Source organism: Pseudochaenichthys georgianus, chromosome 13, assembly GCF_902827115.2.
Source record: "Pseudochaenichthys georgianus chromosome 13, fPseGeo1.2, whole genome shotgun sequence".
Lineage (NCBI taxonomy): Eukaryota > Metazoa > Chordata > Actinopteri > Perciformes > Channichthyidae > Pseudochaenichthys > Pseudochaenichthys georgianus.
In genome coordinates, this window is record NC_047515.1 from 37,643,523 (window position 1) to 37,665,287 (window position 21,765).

At 41.4% G+C, this 21,765-nt stretch overlaps 2 protein-coding genes across 3 annotated transcripts in view; one reads left to right on the forward strand and one right to left on the reverse strand.

The window, feature by feature from the left end:
• golim4a (golgi integral membrane protein 4a) overlaps positions 1-7,303 on the forward strand; it is a 35,511-nt gene extending 28,208 nt beyond the window's left edge. Inside the window, exons 13-16 of one of the 2 annotated variants that reach the window (XM_034097275.2) lie at positions 1,658-1,876; positions 3,096-3,164; positions 3,523-3,615; positions 5,182-7,303. In XM_034097275.2, the coding sequence (XP_033953166.1) occupies positions 1,658-1,876; positions 3,096-3,164; positions 3,523-3,615; positions 5,182-5,325 (525 nt within the window). In that variant the 3' untranslated portion in view covers positions 5,326-7,303. The remainder of the gene's footprint in view (positions 1-1,657; positions 1,877-3,095; positions 3,165-3,522; positions 3,616-5,181) is intronic. The other variant, XM_034097276.2, reaches the window with a different exon arrangement.
• Positions 7,304-10,136: 2,833 nt separating this feature from the next.
• On the reverse strand, positions 10,137-20,655 carry LOC117457907 (acidic leucine-rich nuclear phosphoprotein 32-related protein). Its single transcript, XM_034098171.1, has 7 exons — positions 20,495-20,655; positions 19,393-19,522; positions 13,233-13,326; positions 12,756-12,889; positions 11,861-12,003; positions 10,956-11,153; positions 10,137-10,385 (listed from the first exon to the last, which is right to left on the reverse strand). Exons 1-7 carry the CDS (start codon positions 20,503-20,505, stop codon positions 10,268-10,270), a joined length of 828 nt encoding a protein of 275 aa, XP_033954062.1. The 5' UTR covers positions 20,506-20,655; the 3' UTR covers positions 10,137-10,267.
• Positions 20,656-21,765: the final 1,110 nt, after the last annotated feature.

Consider the following 21,765-nt stretch of genomic DNA (forward strand, 5'->3'; position numbering starts at 1 on the left):
ACTCATCTAGAGACTCTGCACCGTGCTCTGATGCTGCTGCTTTGCTTTATGAACGTAGACAACAGAGAAACATATTCTTCAGGACCAAGGTTGGAATTGAAATAAAAAAGGAAAGTGAAACTTATGCTCGTCACCCTCTCCCTCCGGTCCACATTAATACTAATGATCCCAATACGTATGATTGTATGAACTAGAGATCTTAAAATCAATACAGATGTATTTATTATAAACGTTAGTCCTTAACATCTATCACTGTGTATATCACCATTCAAACATCTTTTAAAAGTTGAACAAACCCCACACAGCTCAGTAAAGACTGTGAAATGCTGACTTTATTTGATAACTTCAGTGAAAACTAACGTTCATATTTCTCTTTTTGATTATAATACTGATGAACGTTCAAAACAAAGCACTTTGGCAACTTACCATATACGTTTTAAAATGCTTAATAAGCACCGTAACTTTCATGATATCATTTCTCGGTCATAATCGTGAACGGCCGACTGTTGAGTGACGGCAAATGCTGCGGCTGCAATGCATTGTGGGGCAGCATTTTCTCCTCTCCTTTCGGTGAGGGAGGTCCAGTGGTTCCTAAGCTAAAGGAGGTTATAAAGGAAGTTTGAAACCTCCTGTCCTATCATCTACAGCAGGGGTGTCAAACTCAAGGCCCGGGGGCCAAATCCGGCCCGCGACTTCATTTCATGTGGCCCGCAAGAGCTCTGAAAGAATGTAATATGTTTATTATACGGTTACAGGCCGATTTACAGATGCACCTAGTCCATAAACTACATGTCCCACAATGCATCTTACATTTGATTTTTTTTTTTGTAACTTTTTTTTCAAAATGTCACTTTTTTTCAGAATTTGACTTATCTTTTAAAATAATTTTGTGACATTCTCACTGAATAGACTTGCACTTATTTGCCCTAGGCTTCTTCTTTCAGACGTAGTTATTTCTGAAGTGTTTACCCTATCCAATACTAATCCAATGCAGAGGCAATAAAGTAATATAATACATTATTGTATATATATTAAATATTTATATATGTATGTTTATATAGTCTTAAAGTTACAACCGGCCCTTTGAGTGCAACCATAATGCTGATGTGGCCCGTGATGAAATTGAGTTTGACCCCCCTGATCTAGAGAATTGGAACAGCACTTATCATGGCTGCCACTGAGGGACTTCCGGGTCATTTCACTCCGTTAGGAAGGTTCCTAAGCTAAATGGACTATTCGACTGCAGCCATGGTTCTTCCTGATGTCCAGTGGTCTCCAGTCAGTGTAACACATGTCTCTGGTGATGATTCCTCTGCTTTCTTGTTCTATTCACTACCATGTGATTCACGATGCATGACACTGTTGCACGACTCGTAAAAAAATACTTTCCTCTTTACTTGTAATCAATGTCGGGGGCATTTATCATTTGCACTGCGCCAGATTCCTTCACACCTGTGGATGAAGTAATGAAGTCATTCTTTTTAAAAGTTGGATATCCTTGTATTGCGTACCTGGTTTCAGGCGTAAACCACAAGACCGGTTTTCCTCTTCGAATCTAACTGGGCATCAGAGAAAGTGCAGTTGTTCCATCCACGCTGGATTAACAAGAGCCCCTTTGGGTCAAATGTGTTAGTGATTAATCTGCGTTTGGCTGCAGGGTGCTGGCGATCTGCCCCCCGAGGACGACCCCAACAATCAGGGAGAGGATGAGTTCGAGGAGGCCGACGAAAATCCGGAGCCACAGCAGCACAAGGTCGCAGGAGAGGAGGAGGAGGTGGTGGTGGATGAGGAGGAAGAGGAGGAGGAGGCGCCAGCCAATCACAAGCCTGACACACGACCGGGCCCCGGACCACCTGCTGTGGAGGAGGAGCTGGTGGTGAGTTAGGGACCAAACGGTCTAATACACAGAAACTATAACAGATCTACTTGCATTTTTACGACACTATTTATGATTTCTTTTCTCCAATCTTAAAGGTGGGGTAGGTAATTCCCTTCAGAAACACTTTTTGTTATATTCCATGGAATGCTCTTAACGTCCCGATAGAAATGAATATCTTAAATGCTTTGACAATAAATACATTAATATATCATCTGTGGAAGCCGTAGCGCTGTACAAAGCACGACCAATCATCTGAGCCGCCCGGCTAAAGTAACTGGATGGCCTACCTGCCTGTCAGCCTTCCATCTGTGCACAAACTTATCTCGTGCCCTCATTGGTCATGTGCGCATTCGTGTGTGTTGGAGGAGGAGCTCTGTAAGGAAGTCTGGAGGAAGGAGCAGATTTATTTCGGCTGCGTACTTTCAAATTCTAGCGCACTCGAGCTGCTTTCTCCATTCTTACCTACCCTACCTTTAGTGTTTCTTTTTATATCTGAAGTATATTGTGTGTTGCACTTTCGGAGACTCGGACTATTCTGTAGCTACTGTGCATATGACAAAAAGAAACCCTTTGAAACACTAAAACTTTAATCAAATACACAGGTTTACCGGTCGAGTTCTGATATTGGTTAAGGTTAGAGTTTGGGATGGAGACAGTGAGAGTTTAGGAACTTGAGAGGAAGTCACCACTAGGGTTGCAAAATTCCGGGAATTTTCAAAGATGGAAACTTTCCACGGGAATTTATGGGAATAAACTGGGAATTTTCAAAATTGAAGGTTGGCTCTTCGTAGGGAACTTAAATATAGTTGGGGAAAGTATATTTGATCATAATCTTGACTAAAACAAACAGATGCCAGTCAAGTACACTTGAATATCCATGCCATAGCACACTGCTTACTGCATGGCTATTGAGACCACACCCCCTACACGCACTGTGCAGTCCTCCATCACATGCACAGATGAGTAATATTTAACTCAACATTCCTGTTTTCGTTCTTCAATGAAACAAATAATTGTTCAATAAAATAAAAATCTGTTGAAATGTCATGTTTTTTGTTTAATTTTGCATCGAATATTTCCAAAATTCCCCAGTTTAACTTCCCTTGGAAACTTTCCGGAAGCTTTCCGCCCCTTTGCGACCCTAGTCACCACAGGATCTAGACAATATAAGATCTTTATGTCTTGCTTTAACTTGTGTGATTTTGTGTGTGTTCAGATCGCTGGAAACCCAGATCAACAGGAAGACACGCTGGACGACCAGTACCAGGAGGAAGTAGAGGACGAGGTGTGTATCTCTCAAGTTTAGGGATGCCAGCGAGGTGAAAATGTCCTTGTTTGTTCGACACTCTCTTTTTTCTGTTCTCACGGTCACAGCCTTTCTCCATGATATTTCCACACAATACTCAATATTTTTTTTGACATTTCTGAATTAAAATGATCCAATGGCTCATTAACTGAGATGTTAGAGAGGGCAGGGGTGGAAGAGAAATGATGTATAAAGATTTTCCTTGTGTTCTCTGATTATCTCTTTTGAACATAGTACAATTGTAAAAAAGATAGAAGGGAGAAAAAAGGGCCTGGAGGAACACGCATTGTTAAATGAACTTTAATCATTTTCTTCTCTCATTGTCGGCGTCCTGAAGGTTCAGGAGGACATAGCTGTAGGTCAGAAGAGAGAGGAGGAGGAGGTGGAGGAGGAAGGAGAGGAACCGTATAATGAGGACAACTTAGAACAGGTGGGGTCTTCTTCTTTCTTTTTCCTCAATTCACTTCGCTTAATCCTTTTGACCTGAACCGGGAATGGCTCAAAGATCATTGAACATGTTCTGTTAAAGTGTCCGAGTGGTGCTTGTGTATTATAGTGGATGAATGACGGTCATATGTAGAAGTTGAGAATCTTTTATACCACTACTACGGCTAAAAACATATACATTTAATTAGTGTGTGTGTGTGTGTGTGTGTGTGTGTGTGTGTGTGTGTGTGTGTGTGTGTGTGTGTGTGTGTGTCTTGCCGCGGGTAAATGAAGGAGATCAGGTGTAGAGTCTGTCCGGGTGTCGGGTCACCACCTTCATTTTCAACTTGTAGGAAGAGGAAGGAATATGTCCGAATGAGAACACACACGTTGTTAAATGGATACGGTTCTCTCGGCTGGTCTTGATATTTCTTTCATATTTAATTGTTATAATAATGATTTAATGTGCACTGTCCTTTTTTGAAGAAATTATTAACTCTTAAAAAATAGGAACAATCTCTAGGATCTGTACTTCATGTCGATCCTCCACATCTCAGCCACTCAGGGACCGCACTAATGTTTCTGTGTAATCTGAGCTCAGTGGAGCTCTCTCTTCACTCAGCTTCATTCATCCGCCGCTGCAGGCAGAGGTGTTTCAGTTCAGCCTCCGCACAATACACTGCTCCATTTTATATACAACAGAGTTAAAGTCCGGTGAGTTACAATCCTCTGGACCCGAGGCCTTTAAAGGGAAAACTATTTGAAGGGAGGCTCAGTGAATGGAAGTAAAACATTTTTTAAGACTATTTATTACATTAAATTAAATTCAACTCCCAACTTTTCAATTTGGATATTAATGGAATTGTATTTATTCTTAATTCATTATTATTATTATTCTACGTTTTATTGAAATTGTATTATTTTATTCTTGTTTTATTTATATTTTAATCTTATTTAAAGGTGGGGTAGGTAAGTTTGAGAAACCGGCTCGAGAAACATTTTTTGTTATATTCCATGGAATGCTCGTAACATCCCGATAGCAATGAATATCTGAAGTGCTTTGACAAGAAATACATTAAAATATTTCATCTGTGGAAGCCGTGGTGCTGTAAAAAGCACGACCAATCATCTGAGCCGGCCCGGCTAAAGTAACTGGATGGCCTACCTGCCTGTCAGCCTTCCACCTGTGCACGAACTCATCTCGTGCCCTCATTGGTCATGTGCGCGTTCGTGTGTGTTGGAGGAGGGGCTCTGTGAGGAAGTGGCAGATTTCTTCCGGCTGTGTATTTTCAAATTTGAGCGCACTCGAGCCGGTTTCTCCAAAATTACCTACCCCACCTTTAAGTCTTATTTTTTATGTATTTTTATTTTATTCCTATTTATTCAAAATGTTTTGTTACTTTTAATAAATAGTTATTCTTATTCAGTCCAGTTGTTTTCTTAAGTGTTCGAAGAGGGGCATTCAGGTATTAGTATAGTTGTTTTAATTTACATTGTTGTTCTCTGTGTATGTTTTTGGATTGTAAAGCACATTTTGTTTAAATAAAGTTGGATTTGTAATTTCTTTCAGGATGAAGTAAAACATCAGGAGGGACCGAGACAGGAGGGCGGTCACAGGAAAGAGGCAGAACATAACGAGGAAGAGAACTACGAAGAGGAAGAGGAGGACGAGGACGGTCGGGACAAGGGAACCAATCGGAGGGCAGAGATGTGACGCAGACTTTAAACCAGTTGCAGTGCCTTTTTTCCGGGTCTTTCTTTCTCCGTTTCCCAAAGGAATACAAACACAGCCTTCCGTTCGGAATTCCAATAAGGAAAATGTGGCTGTTGCGCCTGGAAGATGTTACTCCAGACACTGGGGGTGGAACTGAGCAGCTCACACTGTGGAAATGGACCGGCTTTGTGGAGCAGAACTGGGATGTATACTATATATATATTTTTTATTCGTTTGCTTTTCTGTCTACGCCTGATCGCCTGCCTGGTTTTCGAGGCAGAGAATGTATTTCCGTCATGTCCTGTCTTTGAATATTTGTAAAGAAAACAAAGATAAATTATGTTACCTGCATTTTTTTTTAGGTATGTTTTTATGAAAACAATCTTTGTAGATCTCACATTTGTATTTACAACTCACATTCCAATCGCTGTTATTTATTTTTGATCGCAACAACTCCGACAATCAGAAAAAAAGGGTGCAACATTTCTTTTTTATTTTCCTGACTGAACACTTTGTGTCATAATGTACGGTGGCCGACAAGGGCCAACACGCTAGAACGTCCCAAAACACTTCCATGATGAGAAATGCGCTGAAGTTTCAGAAACTATGCGAAAAAACAAAACACAAATGTGCTAAAACACATGCAAGTGACGAAACATCTTCACCGACTTGACGACACATGCGCAGTGTTTACTCAAAGTGATGCACACAGCTCGGACCGGAGCGCTTGGTGAAGTTTAGGGATTGTCAAGTTGGCCAACTGTCGCTGTTGTTGGAAAGTTACCTAAAATGTTTTATTGATGTTTTATTTGAACATTGTGATCGGATGATTCCTTCTGATATTATTGCAGAACTGCTGTAAGCTAGCTAGCTAATGTAGCTAACCTAGTCATTTCAAATATACTGACAAAGCACTTGTCTTGAGTTGTCTGTTTCTTAATTGGACAACTTTATAATCCCCAAATGTCAACAACGCTCCAGTCCCAGCTGTGTGCATCACTTTTTAGTGTCAGTTTCCATTGAGCTTCCTACATTGTTTTGTTCATGCAGCGCTTTTTGTAAAAGCTGGACATAATAATTCCTTATATTTATAATAGCGCTTTTTCCATGACCCAAAGCGCTTTACAGATACACATACATATCAGATGTAATGGTCATGTACTGTGGACAATACTCACAGGAGCAAGTTCAGGTGAAGTGTCTTGCCCAAGGACACACCGGCTTTACAGACGCAGCGGCGGCGGGTTTCGCCCCTTGATCTGATGATCAATGCACAGCGCACTGCGCCACACCGCCCATCTTCACACCTCAAAGTCATCAGGCTTTATAAGTACACATTAATATCATACATGTACTGTGGACAATACCCACAGGAGCCAATTCGGTTGAAGTGTCTTGCCCAAGGACACAACGGCCTGACGCGGGTTTCGAACTGGAGTTCCCCAACGCCCCCAAACGCACAGCCCCCTGCACCACTCCGCCCGATGTGTTTTCACATGTTTTCATGCTAATAAAGAAACATGTGAATATGTTTCTTTATCAGCATGTGTTTTGGCACATTTGCCTTTTTTTATTTGCACCGTTTCGGAAGCTGCATCGCACGTCTGCATGGCTTTTACCAACGATACCAACGAAGCGAGATAACGGGAGTTTTTTTCACTGGATATTTCTGCACAACGCCAGCCTATTATTTCTTATGTGCTGAAAGAGTCACACTGACATGTGCCTTTTATTCTTGGAAACCTCAACTAGATCTTTTAGTCATTTCACTATGGGGAACACATTTCAACAGGATAGAGTAATTGATTTCCTGCCAACTCGTTTAGTCTGCTGTACAATGTATAAGAAAACAAAAGCTGAACATTTTTACATTTTTCCACCAGTTATATTTGATACTAAAAAGTGTGATTTGATTGTGTTGAACCGTGTCTGCCACCTGAATGTGTGAAATAAAGAGGTCAAATGATTTCAAAAGTCATTGAGATTGTGTTGTGTGATCTGAAGTAGTTTACTTTCTTCCTTTCCCCGTGCTTCAGCGTTGGGAACTGCAAGGTGAGCAGATTGTGTGTGGACTCGCTCACACAGGAAATGAACCGACAAATCAGGACGAAATCAAATGATAGTGGGTCGGCTGGGAAAGACAATTACCTCTAATGAACAACATTTGTCCCCGGCACACAGTCTCAATCAAATCATCCCTCCTCCTCTCAGACTCTATTCCCGACACTCACTTCCTGTCAACACCCCTTTCTCTTCCTTTGCTTCTTTGCCCCTGTCATCATCCCTCTGCTGTTGTTGATCTCTCCAGAGGGATGTGGGACACACACACACACACACACACACACACACACACACACACACACACACACACACACCACACACACACACACACACACACACACACACACACACACACACACACACACACACACACGTATACATTACTTCAGGGGACATTGCATTGACTTACATGCATTTCCTGGAGACTTATCCTAACCTTAACCGTAACCAAAAGTAAGGGAAGCCAGTCCCCACACGTGACTGTGTAAACAGATTTAGGTCCCCACAAGGATAGTAATGCTAGGCCGCACGCCCACACACACACACACACACACACACACACACACACACACACACACACACACACACACACACACACACACACACACACACACACACACATTTGAAGTGAAAAGCAATGGCAGCGAGATGATAACTCCTCCTCACTTTTTAGTCATCACTTCATGGGTAAATTACCGGGCATGAATCATGTTAAGCCCAGAGTCTATATTGAGACGCATGCCCACACGACTGCCACACATTTTAATGTATATTTTAAAATATCCTGTTTAACACCAGCGCAAGATTTACTGGAAAGCTCTGAGCTATGAAAGGAAGTTATTTGTTATTTTTCACCCATCATTTTTGGGAAGATCAACTCTCATTTATCTGGCACAGTGGTGGAGACAGTGGGGGCAAGTACATGTACTGAAGTGAAGCACTTACGTACACATTTAAGGTACTTGTACTTCAATGTGTATGTTGTGTCTCTACTGTGACATGTCTCCATGCTTTAATGTTAAGAAAGGTCTTTATTTTTCTCATACTGCCTGTGCTGCAGCACCTCTTTTCACCCTCTGTCTGAAACCAGAGCCCAGTCTGCTCTGATTGGTTAGCTGGCCGGCTCTGTTGTGATTGGTCAACCGCTTAGAGATGTCCTGTCCCTTATCACGTACAATGTGTTGGAGTGGAACTTTGGGATGTTAGCCTTTGCAGACCATTGACATGCACAGACACCTATATTACACAGTACAGGGAAACAACTGAAAGCATAATAGGGCCTCGTTAAGGTAAAATATCTGAGTGGTTGTTCCATTACTGTTAGAAACTGGCCCTAAAGATAATCAAAACATTGTGATTTCCTTCATTAAAAAAAAAATCCTGTCCTGTGTGTTGTGAGCTCATTATATTCTCTGCAGCAGAAATGATCTCTCATTCCTCAGCTGCAGACTTCCCTCTACCTCCACACACACACACACACACACACACACACACACACACACACACACACACACACACACACACACACACACACACACACACACACACACACACACACACACACACATACACACACGCGCACGCACGCACGCACACACACACACACACACGTCCCAATGAGGCGTGAAACTGTCTCTGATTCCGGCTGCTTACATTTCTCAGCATCACTGCGAGGGAAAAGAAACCTCGTGCTCCAGTTCATGGACTGCTGCAAAGTAAATCAGGTGTAGCGACAATAGTTATGTATGAAAGTATGGATTAGTTCTTTTATCCAAAGCACTTTTCAGAACCACACTTTGAGAGGGATTTACTGTAAATCCTGCCAGTGTGAGTGCTCTGCAAGCGGCCGAGGATTAATCGGGATGTCCTGTGTCTGTGACCAGCTGGGTAATTACCCAGTCACTCAGAGGCCATTATCCTCGGGGGGGTCTGGACACTGAATGTTTGATAAGGCTCTAAAGTGGATGACCGGTTTTTCTTTTCATATTTTACAGATTTACACTGAAGACACCAATTAAAATCTAAGGCATCCATGGAGAAATAATAATTACTTTGGGTTCCTCAGGTACACTTTAATCTCTAACATATATGAAATCGCTAATCTTATCCGAGTTACTTTTTCATCTCTAATATTAATTTTATTTTTTTTCTTCTGTATTTTTTTCTATTTATTAATTTATATTATTTTTCATATGATTTTTCGTAATTTATTAATTTGTAAATATACTATCATTTTAATTATTAATATGAATTATGATTATTTCATTTTTTATTTAATTATGATTATATTAACGTGATTTTTCTATCATTTTCGCTATTACTTGTCTTATTCCGTATCATGTAAAGAATTGACAGGAAAATAACAAGCACACCTGTGTATTTAGTTTTTTTTAAATGAAGGCATTATGTTGTCGACAACAAGGAAAATATCTTAGAATCCATACGATAGTGTCCAAGACAATCTCGAAGAAAAGAAAGAAAGCTCTCTCGATGTGTTTGGTGCAGTCTGCAGCAGAAAGAGTGTGAGTGTTGGCTCGGCAACGTCCTGAGAGATGAGAGGGAGTGGAGATGAGTCACGCAGCGATCTGATCGTCCTTCCTCCACTTCCCCTCCATCAGAGCCAAAGTTCGTCACAACCATTCAATCGTTGTTCTGCGCCACAGTCAGTTAAAAACAGAGCAGGAATAGAGCGAAACAGCTGCAAGACTTCATGACATGTTGTTTTTATTATCAAAATGAGTGGATAGAATGTATAAAAATATCATTACCAAAGATAAATCATACTATGTATAATTGGTACTGCATATAAAAGGGTTTTGCATGGCCTTGGAGCACTTACACAACACAGTCCTATTGTCGGCTTTCTCAGTGTTTTTCGGGGTCATAAAATGTTGCACATCCTGGTGGTTTCTGGGAACTGTAGTCTGGTGGGCAGAGAGTCTTCTGGCAGCTTTGGGATCCCATCGAGGATCTCAAGCTTTGGCAAACACAGGAAAACACTGCAAAGAGACAAGAAGCAGAATGAAGATCCGGACCATGGTCACTATTTAAAACTCCCGCTTCTATTGGCTGAAGTTACATCACGTGATAGGTTAAGGGGCGGGACATCTCTAAGTGGTTGACAAATCACAACAGAGCTCGCCAGCTAACCAATCAGAGCAGACTGGGCTCTGGTTTCAGACAGAGGGTGAAAAGGGGTGCTGCAACACAGGCAGTATGAGACAAATAAAGAGCTTTTTGAACATTAAAGCTTGGAGACACGTCCCCGTCAACATGACACCAAATATGAACCTGAAAATGAGCATCTCAGCCCCTTTAAATTACAACATTTTCCAGCTACAATCAGCCATTGTCTAAGAAATTAAAATCCTCTTACTCTCTGCCATCATTTCCAAGAAACCTGTCCCAATGTTTCCCTGACACCACATCTTTGTATCGCTTGCTATACGGATTGCATCGATGAATCTCTTCGAAGGTCTTTGAAGCCTTCTCTTTAACAACCGTTTACACCATCTCTAACTTTACTGCCCCCTCGTCTTGATCCACCTTCTTCATACGTGTCCGCTCACCGTGCACGGTAGTCCTGAGTGAAGGTCACGGGGTTGCGGCTCAGGTTGAGGGAGCGCAGCGGGCTGACCCCCAGAGCCCCCAGACCCCCCAGGGAGCCGATGGCGTTCTCAGACAGAGAGAGGTGCTCCACGGCGGGGAGCTTTGGCAGCTGACGCAGACACAGCAGGTGGTTACGCTGCAGGTTGAGCATTCTGCACCTGCGAGGAGGAAGCACAATGAGGTTATGGTGAAGGCATTGCTTTATGAACAGACAGGCAGGTAATGTACAATAACAGAAACACCACATGAAGAAATAGATGTTATTAAATTATCAGAGGTGGGAAGTAGCGGAGCACAAATACTTCGTTACTGTACTTAAGTACATTTTTCTGGTATCAGTACTTTATTCCACTACTTATTTTTCTGACGACTTTGTACTTCTTACATTTTCAAAACAGGTTAGTTACTTTAGTTTTAATCTGCGTTTCATTACATTTATTAGAGCATTTTTCCGAATACTCAAAGCGCTTTATATTACATATTACACATATCAGACATGTAACAGTGAATACAGCAAATTAGGGTGAAGTGTCTTGCCCAAGGACACAAAGTTATGGGTACTTCTACTTGAGTAAAGAAGTTTAGTCAGTACTTCTACTTGAGTAAAGGATGTGTGTACTTTTGCCATTTCTGTAAATTATGAATCTGAAGTCAGCCATGGTGTATTATCTTAAAGAGTTTGCCAATCTTTTCATTTACAGGAAATGGGAAACTGCAAAAATAAAAATATTACATAATTATGTCGCGTGGCAAAGGACAGAAGAAAATGTAGACTACCTAAATCTTCCAGATAAGTGTCCAATCAGACTACAGCAGTTATATTGAGAAGCGTTATCTGGTGCACTTTGGGTAGTGTAGTTTCTACCTTGGCAGACGTACAGAACTCAGGTTGGTGAGGGAGTTGTCAACCAGTTGTAGTTTCTCCACACGGATCAACCGGCGGAGGATCCGGAGGAAATTCTCTTTTTGGAACGGGTCACCCAAGCCCTGGTAGGACAGATTTAACTCCTGAGGGGAGAGACAGGTGTTTCATCTGCCTCTGTCACAACTCTAGCAAGCGCCAAACATTCATTCATTGCTCTCATAATTTTAATTATATATTACCTTTTCACCTCCAATAGTATATAACGCCACATTTTCCCTCATTCTATATTCCTGATTAACAGATTGTTATGTCTTTCAACAGATTCTGCAAACATATGATATTTGGAATCAGATGCTTCCTGGTATCTGTTTCTGATTATCGAGCAAACGGTCTTCTTGTAAAACAATCCGGTTGTAGACGTTGTCTCTCATCACATATCAAGTTGCTAATCGGGCATTACACTACTGACCAGCGACATGAAAAGGCCTGGACATGTGTTCGCTACATCTGAACAAAGAAGCATTGTTACCGGCACCAAGAGGAGAATGATAGCCAATGGGTTATTAGATAGTTAAAATGTAGAGTAAGCATGTTTTCATTGACAACCTTTGCTTTTCCCATTGATTGTCTTAAAACCTTGGTAAAACATAACTTCCTATCCATCTTTGTGGCACACACACACACACACACACACACACACACACACACACACACACACACACACACACACACACACACACACACACACACACACACACACACACACACACACACACACACACACACACACACACACACACACACACACACACACACACACACACACACACACACACACACACACACACACACACACACACACACACACACACACACACACACACACCTGACTTACCAGACAGTTCTCCCAGTTCTCTTGCAGTCTATCCTCCCATCGTTGTCCTTCCTCCTCCTCCCTCCTCCTTCTCCTCCCTCTCTCCAAGCAGAGGTCATCCCCCTCTCTTTGGAAAAGCTCCTCATCTGATGGCCCTTTAATGATGACATGTAGTAAAATAAATAAGTAATGTCAACAATGTTTACATGATTATTCTGAATGTAGTTTAAAGGTCTGTGGCTTCCAATGAATGGCTGAAGAATTCCTGTTTTCTTTTACGCTTGCAAAAACTAAATATAATGTTCTAAGTTAATTCTCTCAAACATAGAAACCATATTGCAGAACTGCATGAGTTAGAAAACTGTACTCTCTTATTGTTATTACATTATCATTCTGTCTCTTTGAATCCAAAGTTACTGCGGCAAAAAGAGCAAACTTCGAGTGGATATCTCTGGACGATCAAAGTGCAAAGGTAGGTTTTCTCAGAGTGATCCAGACCTTCTCTGACCCTGGGGCAGGTCAGCTGGTCGCCCGTTACATCACACTGCTCCAGGCGACGCCAAGACACGAAGCGGAAACGACTCGAGGGAAGCTGAAGAAGAAGAAGAGAGCAGGGTGAGCTTTGTGGTCACTCACGGGGTAAAGAGTGGGACCAGGATGTTCAGTTTTCAAATAATAGTAATTTCCCGTTATAAATAAGGAAGCAAAACGTACCCAGGCAAATACAGAACAATATCGTATGTGCTCTTTCAAAATAAGATGAATAATGATACGTGACATTTTTTGTATGTATGGTGATGGCAGAAAGTGTAACCAAGAGGCGCATTCACACCGCAGTACTTTTCCCACAAAGGTTCATGAGAACTTAATAAATCCCTGGGGGTGGATTAGGCAAATGAAGCCGCTGACGTCACTTCTTCTTCTTCTGCTTTGGGTTTACTGGCAGGCCGCAAACCACTTCACGGCGTATACTGCCGCCCGAAGTCCCCGGCCGGAAGTCCCCGGAGTTGGGGACTGACCTTCCGAGTAAATCGCCAGAACGCCGACACCTCCTCATCTCCACCGCTCCCATGTTTTCTTTTGTGTTGCCATAAGTTAGTCTCTCTGCGTTTGTGTGCTGGGCTAATGCTAATGCTAATAATGCTAATGCAAGGATAATAAAATGGCGGCTTCAAAAAACATTTTGGGAGTTTTACGGGGCGTGGTTTGCAATCCGCCCAGCCAATCAGACACAGGAACCTTTTTCTCCCACGAAAGTCCCTGCTCTCTAGCAGGGACGGGTAAAAGGGGTAAAAAGGTTCTCATTAACTAATTTTAGTTCCGGCTCTTTTTGGTGTGAACGCGACATTTCGGAACTATATCGGAACCAAAGTGGGAAGAGTACTGCGGTGTGAACACGGCAATGGTTCCTAACTATCACTCAGCTCTTTAAAAAGGGGCCCCATTATGCTTTATGGGGTGTTCCTTTTCCTGTAGTGTTGGATAGGTTTTAGTGCATGTAAATGGTCTGCAAAAGCTAAAATCCCTGTGTTCCATAGGGAGTTTCTCTCCCCCCCTAAACCCCCCCCCCCCCCCCGCCTGAAACGCCTCCATTGGACTCCTTTGTTTACTTCCGGAACATTATGACATCACTATGTAACACTCACACTTCTATTGGCTAGCGCTCCAACACATTGTACGTGCTAATGAGAAGGACATCTCTAAGCAGTTGACCAATCACAAAAGAGCCGGCCAGCTAGCCAATCAGAGCAGACTGGGCTCTGGTTTCAGACAGAGGGTGAAAAGAGGTACAGGCAGTATGAGAAAAATAAAGATCTTTTTGAACAAGAAAGCATGGAGACATGTCCCAGGAGAGGAACTAAACACTAATATGAACCTTTGTATAAAAGTCTTTTTAAAGTTAATGAATGCAATGAGTTCAACTATTAAAGGCTGTATAATATGATGCACAACTCAGCATAAACAAAGCCCTCTGTACCGTTCAGTGTAATGCCGAAGACACCAGTGATTGGGAGTAGAGGACACACACTAAAGCTTAATCTACCGCAGCTTCCATTAGGGCCGGCTTAAACTGGATTCCCTCCGCGTGCAGTTAGTGTGAAGCTTAAATCGATGGGTTATTTCTTAGACCATTAACCATTAATCTGCTTTACGTGTTAACAAGGTGAAGTTTTTACTCAAACTCCTTCAGGTTTGCTGATGCTTGACAAGAAGTAATAATGTGTTATCATCTGATGATGGCAGCCTCGTACTTCTTACACCCCTTATCTTTCATATCTTTACACACCAGTACAGATCTTTCTGCCAATGCAGTATTTCAGGTATCACATCACACTGGAGACGATCAACTAGCAAATCCAAGTGAGATTTTAATTAAATTAATTGAGCAAGTGAATCTACTCTTTGCTTGTCCTAAAACATTTAATTGTCTTTATCCGTTTTACTTCAGTGGGATGCAGGAACTCTTATCCCGACATGACCTTTTCAACCCCCGATACACTCATCTCATTCAACCTTACTTTGTCTGTAACTTTACACCTTCCTCTGTTACTCTAGAGTCTAGACACAGGAGGGACCCGCTACTCGTTGACTCGCAAACAGCCCCAGGTCACCAGCTCACTTTCGACGAGCATAAGTATAAAATACTGAAAGGAATAAAAACCAAACTTGGCAGAATGACGTACACCAATACAATTGTTGGATAAGTGGTTGGGGAATTAAATACATAATATCATGATGAGCTTGATTAGTAGAACATGTGGATTCAGGATTTCTAGTTAATTTGTTGATTGGAATTCTTTCAGACGAGATATACGGTAAAGTGTTCAGGTGCAAGGCAAAAACTGTCAACTGATAATGAGACCATCTTAATTTGTTATCATTGCACCTGATGACAAGCAAACATTGAAGCCTTTTTGGTGGTATCGATGCCCCAGATTATAGCTTGAGGGGGCCTCAGAACCAACGCCCAATTAAATAAAAATGTAAAAACATTTAAAGTTGAACGGCCCCCCTCGCACTTCTACGTGAGTCGGGGTTACAGGCGGGTAACCTTAAGCTCATCAGAGAGAAACCAAACCTTCCACTTGGCATGAGTGATTTGAGTGGTCAGAGCTAAAGAGTAGGGGGAGCGGCAAACCATCGTAAATGAAACAGAAACTCGCCGAGTGCTACGATATCTCCCAAAAGGGTCTATGACGAACAGTTCATGACTTATGAAAGGGGTGTTGTAACAGTGTAGGGGGCGGGGTACACCTATCATTGGCCTCTAGATGGAGGACCAACATCATCCACATGTAATTGGTGAAAATTGGTGAAAATTGAAAATTGACCAATGTCTGATTTATACCACTTTTTAATCTTTTGTATAATGGCCAAAATGGCAGCCTACCCACAGCAAAGTCTTTTCATGAAAACTCACGATTTTGATTAATGTTCGTGCTCAAGGTCTTGTGATCGTCCAGACCATATTTGAAGTCAAACAGACAAATTATGCAGGAAGAATTCATGAATTAAAATATTTACAAAATGGAGTGTGCAGGCACTATTTTACTGTGAGTCAAGGATACATTCACGAATAACTGATGCATGTATTCACTAGAGCTGTTTCTTTTTCATATATCCTCAATGTTTTTAAGTTACGTGATTTTGAGTTGACTAAGTCAATGTGTTTGACTTATGTGTAATTAAAGAAATTAAAATGTAGACTAACAAATATTGAGTCATGTCAAATTAAAAGTGTATGTTTGAGTACTTAATCCATTGCTGTACAGTAACTGAATATATTTGAGTTGACTTAATAATAAATATTGAGTTCAGTTAACCCAAAAAAGACTGTGTTTGAGTACTTATTTTTGTAAGTTCTGTTAACTTAATCCATGGGTAGAGGTGAATTCAAATGGTTAAGTCACAGTACCTGAATACATTTCAGTTGACTTAACAAGCCATTTTAATTGTACTGTAATCAATAGGTACATAGCATTTAATCCACATATTTAAGTTCTTGAAAAATGTAAGTTTTTAGTTAATTAACTTAAAATACTTAAGGCAATCAGTTGCCCTAATTGACTTAAGTTGACTTATTGGGGCTTACAGTGTAGGTTTCAGAATCAATCTCAACTAGAAATGTTAAAACAGCAAAAAAGTCTCAGGGGGGGGTAAAGTCCACAGTTTCTTGCTGACAAGAAGCTTGCATATAATGGAGGAAGAAACAGATCAGCAGTTCTCTGCCTCTTTTTGAACCCTCTAGAAAAGGCGTTGTCACACTCTGATTGGTCGAGAGGGGAAATGCCCCAAGCTGCTCTCACTTCTTAATTAACAGCCAGTCCAAACACCCTGTGCAAGAGGTGATCTGAATAACCTCCAATCAACTCAGGGGAATTGTGACATTCAGCTCACATTTGGAAACAAGCTAAATGACAACAAGTATCAAGGAGTGGGCAACTGCCGCACATTATGTACACAAGCAATACAAACATCCCAACTATAGTACAATGTTCAACCTTTTTCTACTGTGCAATAGAAATCTGTAAAAATTCCTTTTTTTTTTAACTTTTCTATAAGCCTTAAATAAAGTCTGTGGTTAACAAAAGCTGAACAATGTTTAACGCTTTGCTCTGCGACATAAAAACGTCAGTAATACTCTGGTAAATGGCTGAAGCTTGTATGTGTCATAAAAAGGGCAGTTGTTAAAAAGTGTCTAAATGAGACTTCTAAACTTAAATTACATTAAAACATTAACATGCTATTAAATGGAACACAAATATTTAAACAAGCACATGGGAGGGTTAGGTAAGATGCCAGCTTTCATCTCTCTTCATTCAAATAGTCAAGAGGGTAACAAATCTATCTAGGCGAGAGGCCAGTGCCCTGAGGGGTAAAATGGAGAGAGCATGGAACAGACACTGGGCCCTTCTCACTTCGGTTAAATGGATTCCTTGCTTCCCTCACTTCCGTCGTTTCCCTGTGACTAGTCCCTCCCACCAGGGAAGCAAGGAGAGACGCAAGGAAACCACGAGAAGCAGGGAAATTAGTTTTAAGAGCAATGGGACGTCCTTTCCTCCGAAGCGTCACGTGAAGCGACGTCCGTTTGTGATGACGCCGCACAGCTGATCGTCTGACAGCAGCTCTGTCCCCGTTATTTCCACACACACCCCCGCCTCTGTTAGTACACATTTACTGACACAAACATTTGTATCATCTGTTGTAGACCCAAATAAATAAAATCAAATAAGAACTCATTCTCAAAAAAAATAAACGCCATTCTTAAAATGTATACACGAACATTAGTTGGATTAATATTGATTAGAGTGCACAAAATAAATAAAATAATTGAGAGAAGAAAAAGAGATATGTTATCTATCAAAAACCCAGTTAGATTAACATTCATTGGACTGTACACTTTGTTTGTTTGTGTGGATATATAGCAAATTAACATTTTAAATAGCACTTAATGACTGACTGAATGGAAATGACAATAAATGAAAATGTAAAACGAAAAAAGCGATCATGAAAATGTTTCCAAAAAATGAATAAAATGATTTGTGATACTTTGTTGTTCAGATATATCACATATTTGTAACTAAATGAAACATTAATTGAAACAAAACACGGTATAAACTGAGGAGTGAGTCTCGTGAGTTTCATGTATTTTCTTCACTCCGCTGGGAAACGGCTCTCATGTCAAGAAGCATCAGATCAGTGCATGCACTGCCTCGTCCAATCAGTGAGCGATACACAGTAAGGGGGCGGGGCGAGTGTCTGAGGATTTCATCGAAGGATGGTCTGGTGGTTCCTCGATTATAGCTCCTCCATTATCGCTCCTCGCTCCTCCGGCAAAAATAAGGCCACTGGGACGCTACTCAAGATGGCGCAGACAAATGAACTTCCGGTGAGACCGAGAGCGAGGAAATGAAAAATAAGAGAAGTGAGAAGGGCCCAGAGAATATTAGGATCAGTTCAGAGAGGGAGGAAGAGGAGAGGGACGAAGAGGAGAGGGATGAAGAGGAGAGGGAGGAAGAGGAGAGGGAGGAAGAGGAGATGAAGAGAGAGGGAGGAAGAGGAGAGGGAGGAAGAGGAGAGGGGGGAAGGCTGGAATGGAAAGATTAGGAGATGAGAGAAGGAGGTGGAAGAGGAAGGGGAAGGTGTAAAAAGATGGAAGAAGCAAAGCTAAAGAACGCGTAGCAAAAAAGCCTTCAGGAGAGCCCCAATGGATAACTGGCTTACTGTAATGTGTGTGTGTGTGTGTGTGTGGTGTGTGTGTGTGTGTGTGTGTGTGTGTGTGTGTGTGTGTGTGTGTGTGTGTGTGTGTGTGTGTGTGTGTGTGTGTGTGTGTGTGTGTGTGTGTGTGTGTGTGTGTGTAGGTCATTATCTTTATTTGGGGATGTCATTCTGTTTACCCACTCACAACCGGGGGCCCCACTTTATACAGACCACAAATTAAGCCCCAAAAAGGAGTCATTCTAAAAGTGCCTGTGAAGTGTTTTGCTTTGGCCCCTGTGTGTGTGTGTGTGTGTGTGTGTGTGTGTGGTGTGTGTGTGTGTGTGTGTGTGTGTGTGTGTGTGTGTGTGTGTGTGTGTGTGTGTGTGTCTGTGTGTGTGTGTGTGTGTGTGTGTGTGTGTGTGTGTGGTGTGTGTGTGTGTGTGTGTGTGCCTCTTACAGGGGTAGCTACAAGTCCAGAATCGGGACTCTGGTCCACAGAGAGAGGTGTTCGTGTAACCCGGAGGTCAGAGCACTGGGAGGAGTGGGATTTGGGAAAACTGCCAGTGAGCGTGTTCACACCTGAAGAACTGAGACAGAAACACAAAGACGGGTCACTCGGGACATTTTCACATCTTTTGGCAGCTGTCTTGTCGTAATGTAAGCCCTGCTGTGCGCTGAAACCCTGCATGACCACCGGCCGAGTGGGTAGAGTTACGGAGAACTGGGCCTGACAATGCAGATTAGGACCCGTTGCCAGGACAGCGGCAGACACCTGAGCAGGTGCTGTTAGCCCATAATAGCACCTGTATGTATGCAGGGGATGGCCGGACCCGGGTGCCTCTTTAATTGGTGCTGCTTGTACAGTAATGAAATGTATTTGACCTCTCTTGGTAATGTATTATTTGCAATGCTAGTATAAGTGACTAGGTCTACTTACGTTTAATAAGTATGTATGTCATTTTAAAAATAAATTTAGGGCTATTAGACCTAGAATTGACTATGTATGTATAAAGTGACCTTTTGAAGGGGTGTCATTTTGAGGTAAAAATAACAACACATCTTTCGTAACTTAACTAAATAGCCAAAAATAAACGACTCAATAAATGAACTATCTGCCGTTAAATGTATTAAAAAGGTAATATATGAAAAAATACATTTAGTCAAAATGTATGGTGAATATTTTTCTAAAATGTTTTCTTTTAAAAGGATTGAATAAATATATGACTGAACAAATTAATAATTGAATGCCTCATATGATAAATAAATACACAAACAGAAATACATCAATAAATAATTAAATAAAGAAAAAATGAAAGAAATAGGAAAGTAAACAAAAAGGCGAATATGTTAATAAAGTACATCTAAATAAAACTAACAATATATGTCACTTTATATTAATATTAATTAAATAATGCCTACACTTAAGAACATATTAACGTATTAATCGAGTCATTTATTCATTGATTTTCTTCCTCCTATCTCTGGTCCCTTCAACCTGATGTAAAGTAATTAAACTGGCAAACGCCCCACACTACAGTGAACATGATATACCGTCTTACCTTTCCGACATCTCCCAATTTTCTGGAGATGAATTCTCCCGGGCTTCTCTAACGCATGGAGAGCGGCTCGCTGTGGCCCGTCAGAGCAGCAGCTGTTTCCCATGGAGCCGCGGTCAGTGTTCACAGAGAGAGAAAGACTGTCCGTCCGTCCTGTCTGCTGCCGCTCGCTCCACAGACTGACACCAGAGCGGCAGGTGAGACGGCTGCTGGTTACCTGGCAACAGTGTTCAGTTGTATAACAATATAGGACAACAAATGAATATTCAACTCGTTAATGACCTGTGAAAGCTCAATTACTTGACAAGAGAGATAACACTTCTTGTAAGAACCAAAAAAAGTAAAGTCAATTACTTGTGGGTTTAATTGTGTAGTAATCTGGGTATCAGTCACATTTACAGGGACGTATTACAATCTTGTTCTTCAGCTTCTACCATTTTTCAATTTGGTCCTCTTATTCTTATCATACCAACTTTTTTAAATTTGAATTGTATTTATTCCATTATGTTTTGTAACTTAGATCTGCAAATAAAGTTTTCTAAATGTATGCATCAGTAAACTTCCATACAATGATGAATAAAAAACGGAGTAATAAACCAAAATACTTCCTTACTTTACTTCAATATATTTTCTGTGAATGACATACCTGTATGGACGACTTCAGCCTCCTGGTGGCCGTGGCAAGTCTAAACTGACTGTGGAAACTAAGGGATAGTGGGAAACAATGCTAATCATTACTCAACTAGTCCAGTTTATGAAGCCTAATGCTTCAGCATAAATGATTACTTAAAGGTGAGGTAGGTAATTCACTTCAGAAACACTTCTTGTTATATTCCATGGAATGCTCTTAACATCCCGATAGCAATGAATATATTAAATGCTTTGACAATAAATACATAAAAAAATGTCATCTGTGGAAGCCGTGGCGCTGTAAAAAGCACGACCAATCATCTGAGCCGGCCCGGCTAAAGTAACTGGATGGCCTACCTGCCTGTCAGCCTTCCATCTGTGCACAAACTTATCTCGTGCCCTCATTGGTCATGTGCGCGTTTGTGTGTGTTGGGGGAGGGGCTCTGTAAGGAAGTCTGAAGGAAGAGGCAGATTTTTTTCGGCTGTGTATTTTCAAATTCTAGCGCCCTTGAGCTGGTTTCTCCAAAATTACCTACCCCACCTTTAATACACTATATGGTGGTTTTATGCAGGCTTTGGGAGGGATTACATGTAACATAATTACGTAATCAGGATACTGTAGTGCCGAGAGATAGGAGTCAGAG

What these genes read in the sequence shown, in the direction of transcription:
- LOC117457907 (XM_034098171.1), bottom strand. An exon ending in CTGCCCCAGGGTCAGAGAAG is followed by an intron (nt 12,890 to 13,232) that starts GTCTGGATCACT and finishes TCATCATTAAAG; the next exon opens with GGCCATCAGATGAGGAGCTT. An exon ending in AGTTCTGTACGTCTGCCAAG is followed by an intron (nt 11,154 to 11,860) that starts GTAGAAACTACA and finishes TCCTCCTCGCAG; the next exon opens with GTGCAGAATGCTCAACCTGC.